The sequence below is a fragment of the Tamandua tetradactyla genome, chromosome 15 (assembly GCF_023851605.1).
Source record: "Tamandua tetradactyla isolate mTamTet1 chromosome 15, mTamTet1.pri, whole genome shotgun sequence".
Classification (NCBI taxonomy): Eukaryota; Metazoa; Chordata; class Mammalia; order Pilosa; family Myrmecophagidae; genus Tamandua; species Tamandua tetradactyla.
This window is the reverse complement of record NC_135341.1, coordinates 40,099,546-40,113,170: the sequence shown is the minus strand read 5'-3', so window position 1 is coordinate 40,113,170 and position 13,625 is coordinate 40,099,546. Positions and strand designations below refer to the sequence as shown.

At 55.6% G+C, this 13,625-nt stretch overlaps 2 protein-coding genes across 21 annotated transcripts in view; one reads left to right on the top strand and one right to left on the bottom strand.

Moving 5' to 3' along the window:
• ALS2CL (ALS2 C-terminal like) overlaps positions 1-6,595 on the bottom strand; it is a 31,537-nt gene extending 24,942 nt beyond the window's left edge. For 13 of the 18 annotated variants that reach the window (XR_013162789.1, XR_013162791.1, XR_013162790.1 and 10 more), the window contains exon 1: positions 5,243-5,488. The gene's annotated coding sequence lies outside the window, so the exon portion shown is untranslated. Of the gene's footprint in view, positions 1-518; positions 588-5,242; positions 5,489-6,451 lie in introns of those variants that run through there. The other 5 variants (XM_077129524.1, XM_077129529.1, XM_077129525.1 and 2 more) reach the window with 4 other exon arrangements.
• TMIE (transmembrane inner ear) lies at positions 6,069-13,592 on the top strand. 3 transcript variants are annotated; one of them, XM_077129544.1, is made up of 4 exons: positions 6,069-6,164; positions 9,359-9,476; positions 12,613-12,762; positions 13,084-13,592. In XM_077129544.1, the coding sequence occupies exons 1-4, from the start codon at positions 6,069-6,071 to the stop codon at positions 13,182-13,184; spliced, it is 465 nt and encodes a 154-aa protein (XP_076985659.1). In that variant the 3' UTR covers positions 13,185-13,592. The 3 variants fall into 3 exon arrangements, with proteins under 3 accessions (XP_076985659.1, XP_076985661.1, XP_076985660.1); XM_077129546.1 differs by lacking the exon at positions 6,069-6,164 and adding an exon at positions 6,639-6,724; XM_077129545.1 differs by lacking the exon at positions 6,069-6,164 and adding an exon at positions 6,640-6,854.
• The last annotated feature ends 33 nt before the right edge of the window (positions 13,593-13,625 follow it).

The window sequence follows — 13,625 nt, the reverse complement described above, 5'->3', positions numbered from 1 at the left end:
TCTCCATGGCTTCTTGCCCTAGAGAAGGCACCTTCTCGCCCAAATCTACCCGGTAGCGTATTTCACCGCTCCCCGTGCTCTCCTGCCCAGGCACACGCAGTCACTGGAGTTTTCCAACTCGTGACCCTGTCCCAGCCTCCTGGCATTGGCCGGCGCGGTCCTCACCGCGGGCCACACCACCTTCTGGGCTTCTCGGTTCTAGCCTTTCCGCCCCGACCAGCCCGGCGTCACCTCCTCCTGGCAGCCCCTCAGACCGGCTGACGCCCCGCGGCCCAGGCCAGACCCCGGGCTGCCGTCCCACGTCGCCCCTCAGCGCGAGGCCGGTGAGCACGGGGCAGGAAGGGCGGAGCGCGAACCGGGGCAGCCCGGGAGTGAGTCCCGCGGAGGACTGAGGAGCCGCGGGCCGTCGGCGGCGCAGCAGTCCGAGGGGGCGCCAAGGCGAACGCCGCGACCCGGCGTGGGGAGGGCGCGGGACGAGGACCCCGCCCACGGTCGCGCGACCTCCCACCCGCCCTTACCTGAGCCGCGCCAGCGCTCGGCGCGGGGGAGCACCCGGGAGGCGCCCCACTCGGCCCCGCCCCCGGCCTCGGCGCAGGCCCGCCCCCGCCCCGCCCCTCCTCGGGAGTTGCCGCGCTAGAAGGAGGGGGAGGGGCGGGAGGAGGGCGGGGAGGGGCGGGAGGAGGGTGGGGAGGCCCCGGCCCCGCCTTGGACGCGGCGGGACACCGCGTTGGTTCCAGCCCACGCGGGAGGTCTTTCCTGACATCTCCCTACGTTGTATTCCAGGGTCCAAAGGATCGAAGTCCCCTGGGGCCTATCGGGGACAGAGAGGGTGGGGGTGCAGAGTACTTGACTCCTCCGCACCCCGAAACAGACACCTCTCCCTCTTCACTTCCCCCACAAGGGCTCTGAGACAGAGCAGTGTTCCAGAGGCAACTTCAGTTTCCTGGTCCGGGAGCCCCCACCCTACCCCCTACACCCTGTCTGTCTTGTCCACTGATCCTGAACCTCTGCAGGTACATGACCTCCACGGCCTGTACCAAGTCACAGAGGCCGGCACAAGTGGGGTTCTGGGTGATTAATGAAACTTGCAGTTGATAGAGGGGTAAACCAAGGTGTCCCCGCGACCCCCTAGGCCAAGCGTCCATGGCCGGCCTCCACTCCTCTCTGTGTGACCTTGGGGGAGCCTCCGTCACTCTTGGGTCTCCAAGCGGCCTGGTAGAGCATGAAGCCAGAGGCTCTGTGCCAGGACCTGTGACCTTGGAGAAGGTGGCTGAAGACTATTTCCTGAGGGGGAGGGACCTTAGTGCAAGCCTGTAACAAAGAAGTCTACCGTCTGCCACCCCATCCCCCTTGGTGGTCCCCTGTCTCACAGCACCCAGGAACTGGCCCGTATCACTGGGAGTCATCTGCCCCTTTGACACGTAGGCCAAGGGGCCCTAGGTTCAGAGAGAGCAGAAAGGGAGACCCACTAGACCCTTGCTCAGTCTGAGAGTGCCTAGGCATCCCCATCCCACCAGCCTGAGGAAATGATTCCCAGAAGAGGTCACTGTGGGCCTGGCACCTGTCATTCCCAGGTCCCCACCTTGCGTTGCCAAGATATGAGAGTTTGAGTTCTGTTAAACTGCCCTCCCCAACCTCAACCAGGTTTGAAGCCCTGGACCCCTCTCCTGATGACCCACAGGCCCCGGGTGACATAACCCTCCTGCTCCACATTGCCCTCCTCCTGGGTCCTCATCCTGGAGTGCCCTCCCCTTCCTTCCTCGGCCTCTCTGGATTAGCTCCCCCCACCCCCAGCATCTGGACTTGTTTCCTCATCTGGATGTGGAGATGAGGGAAGGCAGCTGGGCTCAGGCAGGAAGGAAAGGCCCCCCTCAGCTTCTCCCCAGAGCTCAGACTTCCTGCTCAGTCACATCTAAGGGAATTAGAAGGCTGGCTGAGCTCCGAGTTGGGGACCAGTCTCCTCCCACCCACTCCCTATTCACTGGGTGCCCTCACAGGCATTGCCAAGTCCCAGTTTTATCATCTGCCAATGGGGCAAGACCTGCCCAGCCTCTCTCACAGCTTGTCCTTGGCTTGGGGCCACATGGGGCACCTATACCCTGGGTAGTGCTTCCACTGGGTCCGCTGCTCTTGACCCCCTGCTACACAGCCAAGGGCCCAACCCAGTTCCCCCTGGATGTGCACACACTCCCCCGCACCATCCCATACCTCCTGCATCCCTAGTCACATGAATAGGTACACATACATTTGTGCTACTTAAACCCATCCATCTAGTATTGAACTCACTTTCAGGGCTCCTTGTTGCACAACTCTAGACTCTAGTGGGGTGTCCTGTACATGGATACACATGTGCAGATCATGTGTATGTGCACATGGACCCAGACTTATATACTACTCCAGGGAGCGTATACATGTATGTCGGTGGTTCCTGTGACTCACACCTAGATACACAGCCATGTTTAGAAACGCACATGCACTCAGTGTACATGAATATACAAGCATTTGCTCATGCACACACAAGAACTGACACAGGCTGGGCCCAGTCCCAGAGCTATTCTGGGCCAGGCTTGGGGCCAGCAAGGTCAGGGACAGCCAGCTCCCAGCAGGCCCCAGCTGCTATGTCACAGGCTTGGGCTGCCCAGTCCCTAACTCACTGTAGGCTGAGTCCTTGGTACCTCAAATCCAGCCTGGCTCTGTGTCTGAGGGTCCCCGTTCCTTCTGCCTGCCTTCTCCACATCTGGAGTGAGAGCCCTGGGGTTTCAGGTTCCAGGAGAAAAAGCTGCCCACAGCATCCTGTGACCCCCACACACTGCCTCTGCCATGGCTTCTAACCCAGCAGCCCTGGGGGCTAGACTGCTTCCTACAGGAAACTCATAGGAGCTAAAAATAGCACACATGGGAGGAGCAGGGTTCTGCAGAACATATCCATGCCACCATGCCTGAAGGGAACACTGTCTACCAAGCAGCCAAACTGGGGAGCCATAGTGGTCCAGAGCTCTCCCTCCTTCATGACCCGATGAACCCAACTGGGAGGAGCGGTAGGGGGGATGTAGGGATTTTCCAGGTAGCAAAAACAGTACTGGGCAGTGGGCAAAGACCTGGGCTGGGGACAGAAGACTGAGATTCAGGCTCCAGTTGCTGTGTGACTTTAAGCAGGACACAACTCCTGTCTGGGTCTTCATTCCTCGTGAGCAAATAGAGGAGAGAAGGAGTCATGCCAAACGCTGAAAAGCTCCCCCAGATGGAAAAGGCTTTAGCTTCCAGGATGTTCATTCCACCGTGGTGTTTAATGCTGGAGAACTGGAAACAACCTAAATGTCCATTAACTGTGCAAGGCGTTGTTGGATTTTTATACAGTGAAGTATTACACAGTAAACAAAATGCCATAATGGCTGGCATTTTCTGAAGGCCTGATGTGCAGGTGTCATAATACCGTAGTTTTATGCATTTTACAGATCAGTGGCTAAAGTTCAGAGAAGTATCCTGCCTGAGGTCTCACAGCTGTCAAAATGAGCATGTCCCCAAATTCTTGGTGCAATTTTAAGCTTTAACAACTTCAGAGAGATAAGGCTCACATTTACAAGGAGCATAATTTGAAAGTTTAATTATTTAAATTCTCTTTCCACTTGTTTAGTTTTGTGAATATTGAATAATAACTTTCTAATTCTTTTCAGTCAACATTGCCATCTTCAGAGAGCAGAAAATGAAAGTTTAAATAATTAAATTTACAAATGATTTTTCATTTAAATCAGTAGCCCGATACTTCTGAGGTTATAAAAGTTTAAAATTGCACTAAGACTTTCGGGGCAGCCTGCTATTCTAAACCTGAATCAGTTTGATCTTGAAGCCTGTGTGATAATATATGATAGTGTGCTGGTTTGAAAGGACGTATGCCCCCTAGAAAAGCCATGTTTTAATCATAATCCCATTTCATAAAGGCAGAATAATCCCTATTCAATACTGTATGTTTGAAGCTGTAATCAGATCATCTCCCTGGATGATGTGATTTAGTCAAGAGTGGCTGCTAAACTGGATTAGGTGATGACATGTCTCCACCCATTTGGGTGGATCTTGATTGGTTTAGTGGAGTCCTATAAAAGAGGAAACATTTTGGAGAATGGGAGATTCAGAGAGAGCAGAGAATGCTGCAGCACCACAAAGCGGAGTCCACCAGCCAGCGACTTTTGGAGATAAACAAGGAAAACGCCTCCCGGGGAGCCTCACGGAAACCGGAAGCCAGGATGCCACGTGCCCTTCCAGACGAGAGAAAAGCCCTGACTGTGTTTGCCATGTGCCTTCTCCCTTGAGAGAGAAACCCTGAACTTTATCGGCCTTCTTGAACCAAGGTATCTTTCCCTTGGATGGATGCCTTAGATTGGACATTTCTATAGACTTGTTTTAATTGGGACATTTTCTCGGCCTTAGAACTGTAAACCAGCAACTCATTAAATTCCCCTTGTTAGAAGCCATTCCGTTTCTGGTATAGCTTTCCGGCAGCCAGCAAACTAGAACAGAGAGTGTGGAAGGGGACCTAGGATGCTCGTGTTAGGTGAGAAGCTCTGGATACAAAGGCCTATGATAAATGGTACCTTGTAAAATCTCAGCCTGTTCAGCAAGTGGAGCTACATGGAACAGTGGCTGTTTGGGGTTTGGGGTGGGGGTGGGGAGCACATATGATTGTTTTCCCTTTCAGATTTCTTCTTCGAGCTTGTCCTACCTCTCAATGGATGGAAAGACAACGAACTTTACAGGAATAACACCCCTCCCCTCCCAGGCTGAGCCACTCAACACTCCCATATTCGTTGTTTCACATAATCCTCACATCACCTCATATCAACCCTGGGGTGGGAGTGCTTCCCTCCCCATTACACAGATGAGGAAAACGAGGCAGAAAGGGGTAAGGGTTTTCCAGAGCCCCTCGAAGCTCTGGATCTACAGGCTCCCAGTTTGGAGAGTAGGCCCACAGAGGAGCGCAGGAAGCCTTGCCAGAGGCAGCCCAGCAACCCCCAGCTTAAGCAGGACTCCACTGAGTGGAAGATGGAGGCTGGAGGTTCTAGGTCCTCTCCTAGAACTCAGCAGGCAGGAGATAAACTGTAGAAGGAAGGAAGGAAACAAGGCAGGAGAGGGTGGACCAGAGGAGTCACCCAGGCCTCCTCACTCCTCTTCCAAAGCCTTCAGCTCCTCCGGCAGGTCTCTGCAGCTCCTCAGATCCCCCCTCCACTCCTGAGTTTTCAAGGCTTACCCCCGGGTCAGGAACAGAAGCAGTGCGCAGGCTCAGAGTGAGGTCGCGCAGTGACTCACACTGGGGTCAGTGCTCAGGTAGGGGCAGAAGTTGAGGGTCAGCCAGAGTCAGAAAATGGTCCTCCAACGTCTCCCTTGGGAGCCTGCTCTGTTCAATGGGCAGGGGATGTGGCTCCTTCAGGAACCTTCCGTAGCACCCGTAGCTGGTTGGTCTAACCATATCAGTCTCCTGCTGCTCCACCCCCACCCCCACCCCACCCCACCCCAGCCCACCCCCATCTGGCTCTGGTGTCCAGAGCGACCAGAGCTGTCTCTGGGCAGGAAGCCAGCCCAGAAAAGCCTAGGACATCCTTGAGCGACAGTCACCATAGCAACCTGCTCTTGTCATGCACACACCCCCCACCTGGGTCCACTAGAACGTCAGAATGGGGAGGGCCTCCTAGATAAGCAGATTCCAGCCCCTCCCCTTATCCTAGACGAAGAAACTGAGGCCCAGTTGGGCACCGGAGAGAGGGAATGTTGTCCAAGGACCCCTCCTCCCAGCCTGCCCTCACAGCCCCCCCTCCCATTCCTCCCGCCAGGCGGGCGGGGGAGGGGGAGGGGGAGAGTCTGCAGTCCGCACTGCCCGGGCCCCTCCCCACAGCACTGATGGTGGGGGCAGGCGGCTCAGGAACCGGACACCGACGTTGAATAAGTGATGCCTGCTCACCCGCCGGCGACTAGAGCTCCCGGCTGAACGCCGGCTGCCCAGGGGGCGGTCGCTGGGCCCATCGGCGCGGCCGGGCGGGTCCCTCCCTCGGCTCCCCGGGCCTGCAGCCGGCGCGCGGATGGCGGGGCAGCGGCGAGGCGCGGGGCCCCTCTGGGCGCTTGGAGGCGCCGCGCTGGGGGTTGGTCTCGCGGGGGTCGCCGGGCAGCTGGTGGAGGTGAGGTGGGCGGCGCGGAGGGTTCGGGGTGGGGGACGCCCTTCTGACCCCAAGCTCTGCCTTATTCCCTTCTCCTCTTGCCCTAGGAGACCCCGTTTAGTTGGGGTAGGGGGGTGGGGGTGGGTGGTCGGGAGTGGGGGAGGGAGCTGGGGTCTGGACACAGCCCTGCCCCAAGTGTTCCCAAGCCATCAGAGAGATTCAGCCCAGGCCGTGACATTGGGGTCCCTGGTACAATGGAAGGGCATAGCCTCTGATTTCAGGACCCTTAGTCCATGAGAGAGACTCACCCTGATCTGAGGGATCCCCAATCTGAGAAACAGCTTTGCCTAGTCTAATGAGGGAGACTCAGTCCCGATCCTCAAATCCTTCTCCTGTTGAATGTCCTCCAGGATCCTCCGGGGACCCCTGTCTAATAGCCTGGGGAAAGAGGTGAGGGCATTCCAGGAGGGAGGGTAGGGGGCTGGAATTATGACGAGACCCATTGTGAGACAGCAGCTATTGAGCTTGAGGTGAGGAAAGGCAGGGCAGGACCCAGGCGCTGGAGATCGGAGCTGGTCCTCGTGAGAAAAGGGAGCAAGGGAAGTTTTCTGAGCAGGGGAGAGCCAGGATGAGTCTTGTGGTTCGTTAGGAGGAGAATAAACTGCATGTAGGGAGGAGAATTGAGAGGGGCTGTGGAGATGGCCTAGAAAGGTGAGGAGGGTGGCTGGGGATGGTCAGTCAGGAGCCTGGCTGGAGTTAGTAAAGATTGGGGCAGGGGTGGGAGGCAGGTTTGGGTGAGGGTGGTGGAATTTTTAGTGTCCCTGGTCCCCTTTCCACCTCAATCCCGCTGAGTCTGGAAGGGGAGCCAAAGGGAGGTGGCAGACCAGACCAAGAATTCTGGGGCAGGCCAGAGGAAGCAGGAAAGAGTAGGGGATGATGTCTGTGAGAGGAGGGAACATGCAGTGCATAGAAACAGAACTGTGAGAGACAGCCAGACATGGCCAGATGTGCCCAGATGAGCCTACAAGGGGCAGGTGCTAGGGAACAGTTTGGGGTAGAAAGGACAGAGCCCACTCCAGATGGGGAAGCCCCAAGGGGACAGCAGTTCTGATTTGGAAAGTCCAAGTGGGACTTGGGGACGGAGGCCTGAACCCTAATGCTAGCCTGTCCCTGATGCTGACCAGAGGGGCGTGACTAGGAGGCTGGGCTGGAGTCAGGTGTCAGCTCCAGTGTCCCTGTAAAAGGAGTAGGCTGGGTTGAGCCCTGACGCCTTGGGTGCAGCAACTGAACTGGCCAGGGTGCAGTCAGAAGGCTGGGGACAGGGGACAGGGTCAATTAAATTCTGAGTCAAGGACTCTCTTAGGAACACATCTGCTCATAGTTCTTCAAGGGAAACTGCCTCTGGAGGCTATCTGCCTGGCATCTGCCTGCAGCTTGGGCAAGAGCCTGGCCCATCCAAGGATTTAGTCGGGACACCAGAGATATGGGCAGGGCTGGGCTCTGTGGCACCACCCACCCCAGCCCTGCAAACGTTACCCTCTCCATCAGGTTGTGAGGCTCTGATGGAGATGGGGGCCTACAAGCTTCGGAATTCAGACCCCCAACAGAACCCATCACGAGGAGAGGCCAAGCCCTTCCCTTGTCATTACTTTCCACCCAGACCCCATCAGTGGGTAGAGTACAGGCTCAGCTCCACCCAGAACAAGGCTAGTACAAGAACCATCAGAAGTGAACTCCTGAATTCCTAGGCTTGGAATCTGAGAACATTATTATGATCTTCAGAATCTCCCTCCCACACAGGGAACCCTGCCACTGCCCAGACTCTGGCCCCAATGCCACAGACATGTGCTTGGCCATGCACACATGTGTCTCAACAACATGTGTGCTTATATCCTACATAAATACACCTGGTCCCCCACATGTGACCCAACCACTTATATGTGCTCCATATCCAAAACATGTGTCCAACCCCACATATATGTGCACCAAACCCATACATAACCCCGAACCTTCACACGTGCCTGATCCCAACATGTGTTCCTTTACACTACACAAAACATGTGTCTGACCCTAATCACATGTACAGGTCCCTAGAATGATGCTATGGTTGGGTGGAGAGAGGCTGCCAGAAAACCTGGGACAACCCACTCAATGGAGATGGAATAATTAAGGTCCCGAGAGAAAAAGGCTGCCACCCCAGTTCACCCTGGTGAGAAGAGAGCCAGAGAACAGTTTCTTAAACTCCAGCACAGAATTCTCTGGGTTACCTGGGACAGGTCATTGATTCCTGCCAAATGTTTTCAACCCGTGCTAAGGGTGGTGTTCATTAGATGAGGAAGTAACTGGCTTATGATTGGTGCCCAATCCCATGTTTAAGGACCTGAGAAATGAATGGGTTGCCTTTCCTTCCCAGAGAACTAGAAGAGATTCCTCATGCTCAACCTTATTTGACTAACCATCAGGGAATGGTGTGTTGCGCAGGTGCCCCAGGGTCTCTTAAGACCCATAGGGTAGGGCCATGTGCTCTTGACTGCCATAGTAGTCAGGTCCCACTCTTGCGCTCTACTCAGGCTCGCTTTAGCTGCGCATACATTGTTTGGCCTCCAGGTGTCGCTGACACACTGTGGCCCATTTCTTTCATTATTTATCTAGTCCTGGCCTGTGAGGACTTTGGTCCAGCCTTCTGATCAGAGGAGAGTGACTCCCGAGTAAGGCAGGCAACTGTATGGGGTCACCCAGTGAGGGTCCTGCTCAGGTGGCAGAGACAGCTCAACACTTAAACCCCATGCTACGGTAATAGGAAGGCAAAGTCAGTCCACCAGCACTACACAGGCCTTGCCTTGTCTCTGGCCTTGGTCCTGAGACCCCATTTGTCTATACAGGGCCCGGAACTGGAGTTTAAGAAGTGAGGCACAAAGCCTGCCCAAAGGAGCCCTGAACCTGTCTAGGACAGGCTGTTCGTATTTCCCTTCCGGACCTTGGTTTCCTGAAGCATCAACCACCCTGGCACTCCCAATCCCTTATTCAATGCTTCTGGGGCTCTGCTCAGTTCTCTTGTTCTAAACCTGGAACTTCCCAAGGTCTAGAGTGTTGGTTTTAATGTCTAAGGCGCTTGATTCTAGGAGATTCTGAAATGCCTGGGTTGAGGCAGTGTTGGGACCTGGACCTCTCAGGCGGACCTCTGCCTCACTCGCCCCCTCTCTCCCGACCCGCAGCCCAGCACGGCCCCGCCCAAGCCGAAGCCGCCCCCTCTGACCAAGGAGACGGTGGTGTTCTGGGACATGCGCCTATGGCACGTGGTGGGCATCTTCTCCCTCTTCGTGCTGTCCATCAGTGAGTAGCTGCTCCCTGCCCTCTCCACCATAGCACAGTGGGAGCGCAGTTCCTCCCAGAAACACCCGCCCCCCGCCCCCAGCACCACCCCCGCGGGCTCAGAGCAGCAATTCCGGGCAGTGCAAGCGGGCCAGGCGCCCACAGGAGGCCCGCCGTGGTTCCTGGCACCTCCCAGTCCACACAAATCCCCCGTGGAGGGCTGATGGGTCCATGGTGACCTGAAATATTCTGCCGGACCCAGGGAGGTGGCCACACAGCAATTATGGTAATTACAGGGGACTCCACTGAAAGATGAGGACAAGGCGGAGGACGTGTCATTTTCCCCTATCACTGGCCCCCTGATGCTTTTCCTGCAGTCTGGCCAGCCTAAAATGGGCCCACACCCGGTGTCCCAGCAAGGTCACCCTTGGCCACTGCTCAACCCAGAGGCTCCCCAGACGCCTGGCAGATGTGGTTCCCAGGCTGCGAACTCTGCCTTGTCAAATACCATTTCCCAAGAATGACTCACACCCGCCTCAATTAAAAGCAGGAGAGCCTCTCCTGGGGACTAGGACTAGTCCCTCTCCTGGGGACTAGGAGCTGCTTGATGCAAAGCTGCCGCTAAAGCAGGCTTGGCATGCTCCCCTGAGCCCTCCTTCCAGAGTGGGGGTCTGGAATCTGGGAAGGGGGGTGGAGAGCCACATGAAATACAGGTCTGTGGGGGAGGCTGCCATGGCACAAAGCAGATTCTCACAAAGTACAGAGAGAGAGAGAGAGTGTTTGTGTGTGTGTTTGGGGTGATGGGGGAGAAAACTCACTTCCTCTGCAAATGCTTCAGAGAGGAGGAGTCCTCTGAGCTGCATCTGGGAAATTGATAGAGTTTTGTCAGGTGAGACAAATGGAAAGGCATTCAAGGAAGATGGAATGGCGTGAGTAAAGACCAGGAGGAAATATGTCCTCCTCCCAAGGTCACAGACAACCTCTAAAGTCTAAAGGACATTTGTTGGGTTCACCCTGGGTGGGAAGACTGATGCTGCATTTAAGTTCCTGCCAGAGCTGTCCCAGGATGAGTTTCCTGGGAGGACAGGGCGGACCATGGACAGCCCGTCCAGATGTGGGGCCTCCAAAGGAGAAACGGACATCTGATTTGCATGTGTGTCTCCTGGCACCAGAATTGCCCTCCCTGCAAGAAAATGCCCCCCTTCCCCTAACTTTCTGCCATTTCTTCACAACTGGGGTGAAAGGCAGGGCGCAGGAGGCTGTATTTTTTTCCCAGCCAAGGCTGAGAAGCAGTCAGGACTCTCAGTGGAGGCCCCACAAACATTAAGTTTCAGCCCAGGTACCCAGAGTTGGGAACAATCTCCAGCACCAAGCAGAGTTGAGGGATGCATCTGCCCTGTTGGGACCACTGAAACAGTCTAGAGCGCAAGTTCAGTGAATATATCTGGGGCACCTGAGGGAGCAAAGGTGAGGGCATAGTAGGACCTCAAGATACACTGTGACCTCTCTGGGGCTCTGCCTGGCCCCACATGTTAGAGGTGTCGGGGCCATACAAGGAAGTCACACAGGGCCAGACCTGAGGAGGCACCTGGCTATCAATCACACAGACCAGCCCCTACACTCAGCTCCATCTGCTGGAAAGGGAAAGGGATGGTCCTCCAACCCCCTAGCAGCAAGTCAGCAGCATCACCCACCATTGCTTGTCTTAGGGAGTGTAGGCAACATGGCCCATCTCTTGGGAAGGAAACAGGTCTTTCCTGCTTCCCAGACTGCTTGGGCCCCAGCAGTAGTGGCTGTTAGGAGTGTGTTAGCATCACTCCTAGAAGCCCATGGAGATGGGATGTCTTGGGAGGAGGTAGTCTCCTTCAGCCTGGGGACTCACATCTCAAGTCCCTTGCCTGGACCCTGGAACTCATTCCAAGGCACTTTGCTTCTCCACTTCTCTTGAGGAGAAGTAACCAGATTAGGCTGGGTGGGGCAGGCCTGGAATAAGGGACAGATTTGGGCCCTACTCTGGCTGCCAACAATTGCCTGCTAAGCAACTTTGGAGCTCCACCTCCCAGGGCCTGAGTGGGCATGGTCCCAAGGAGGCTTCTGGCTGAGTGCAGACCCCGCCAGAGCATGCCTGGATGCTTTCATCTCCCCCTATTCTTCCAGGAATCCAGCAGCAAAGATTCTAAGACCATCCCATTTTTTCATTCATTAATTTTTACTTCTTTTTGTCAGTCCAGAGGGGCTACCATATTTAGTTGAAGGAGCATTGCTTTGCTTTGAGGCTGGGAGCTGCACAAAATGATCCCAGAGGGTGCTCCAACCTGGGCTACATCGTCCCCAAAATAGGCTTGCCTTGTCCTGCCTGGGGCCCTCCTGCCCCCAGAAGCCTGCCAGGAAGTTATGTGTGGTCATCTGATTTATAATAGGAACCAGCTCCGTCCCATCCCCCGAGGCTGGGGCCAAGGTGAGGACCTTAGACAAATAAACTCAGCCCTGCCGGGTCCTGGCAGGCCAGCTCGGTGCCCCAGCCCAGCTGGTGTGGGCGCATCTGCCATCGGGCCGGAAAACCGCTCCTGGAATAACTCTGAGGTGAACGCCCAGGGTCTGTGCCCTCTCATGAGCTCCCTCCCCAGGCCTGTGTCCTCAGGGAGGCTGAGGCGGCTGCAGCCACATCTTTGGTATTCGCGGTACAGAGGGCCCTGCTCTCAGGAGTCTGGGGAAGAAAAACTAGGGTTCACTGGGAGCCCAGAGGCCTGAGCTCAAAGTGCAGGGCAGCCTCCAGGAACCCTAATTAGAACTCTCAGTCTAATCAGAAAGACCCTCAGAACCGGGAGTGGTTACTTAAGTTGCAAGGCCCAGTGCAAAATGAAAATGCATTTTTTAAAAATTATTAAGAATTTTTAGATAGCAGTAGCACATTAAACCAAACATATAGGTGCTATGCGATTGCATGAAGCCAGTCCTGCTCAGGAAAGATACTGGAAACCGCAGGGACCCCAGGGACCCCAGGGACCCCACGGGTTTTGTCAAGATGCTGAGCCTCCTGTCAGAGTCTCTTGAATGAGACACATAAGTGGATAGAGGCAGGTCTGACGCTTGGGTGCCATTCCTAGGGAGCCTGAGGTCTGGTCCCTGGCCAAGCCTGCTCGGTTCCTCCCAACAGTTATCACCCTGTGCTGTGTCTTCAACTGTCGTGTGCCACGGACCCGGAAGGAGATCGAAGCCCGATACTTGCAGCGGAAGGCAGCCAAGATGTACACAGACAAGCTAGAGACTGTGCCTCCCCTCAATGAGCTCACAGAAATTCCCGGAGGTGAGTAGGCACCGGCCCCCTGCCACCATCCAACCCTGCTGAATCCGCCAGGTCATCAGTTCTTCTGCCAGGTGTCGCCTGCCCTGTTCCTTCCCTCCACCCACAGCAGGTTCAGGGAAGGGACCCGGGAGACCAGAGCACAGAGATTAGTCAGAGTGAGGCAGGTTAAACGAGGAGCCTATTCTGCAGGCAGGAGAGGTTTGTTTGAAGGAAGTTAAGGGTAGGAGGTGGGTGGTTCTGGTGCCCTTCCCCTCCTGAGGCCCCTGGGCCCCAGGACCATGTCTCATTCCTGCTACACAGCTTCTCTCCCCTCCCCCACAGAGGATAAGAAGAAGAAAAAGAAGGGCAGCGTGGACACAGTGGCCATCAAGGTGGAGGAGGATGAGAAGAATGAGGCCAAGAAGAAGAAAGGGGAGAAATGAGGAGGGCTTTCTGGAGGTGGCAGCTAGGGCTGGCAGGCCCTCAGACCCAAGCCCTTGCCAAGGTCCAGGCGTCATGGATTCCCAGTTCATGCATGGATGAGAGGTTGGAGAATATCCCCTCCCTGCTCAAAGGGTAAGCTGAGGCCCAAGAAGGGTTCTCATGGCCCATCAGGGGCAGGGAAAAGACTGTATCCAGCATCCTGCCTCCCGGCCTGGACTCCACTTCTTTCACCCATCCTTGTGGCCTTGCTTTCCTGAACAAAGTTGGTCTTGGACCACCATCCCTTCGTAGATGCAGAGAAACCTCATACTGGTCTACGCACCCAGAAGTGCCTCTGTTCCACTACTTCTGCAAGGAAAAGCAGTGGCTATGGAAGAGTAAACAGATATGAGGTTTGCTCTCTGGAATAGGATGGCTAAACTGGATTGGTTGGGGTGTGA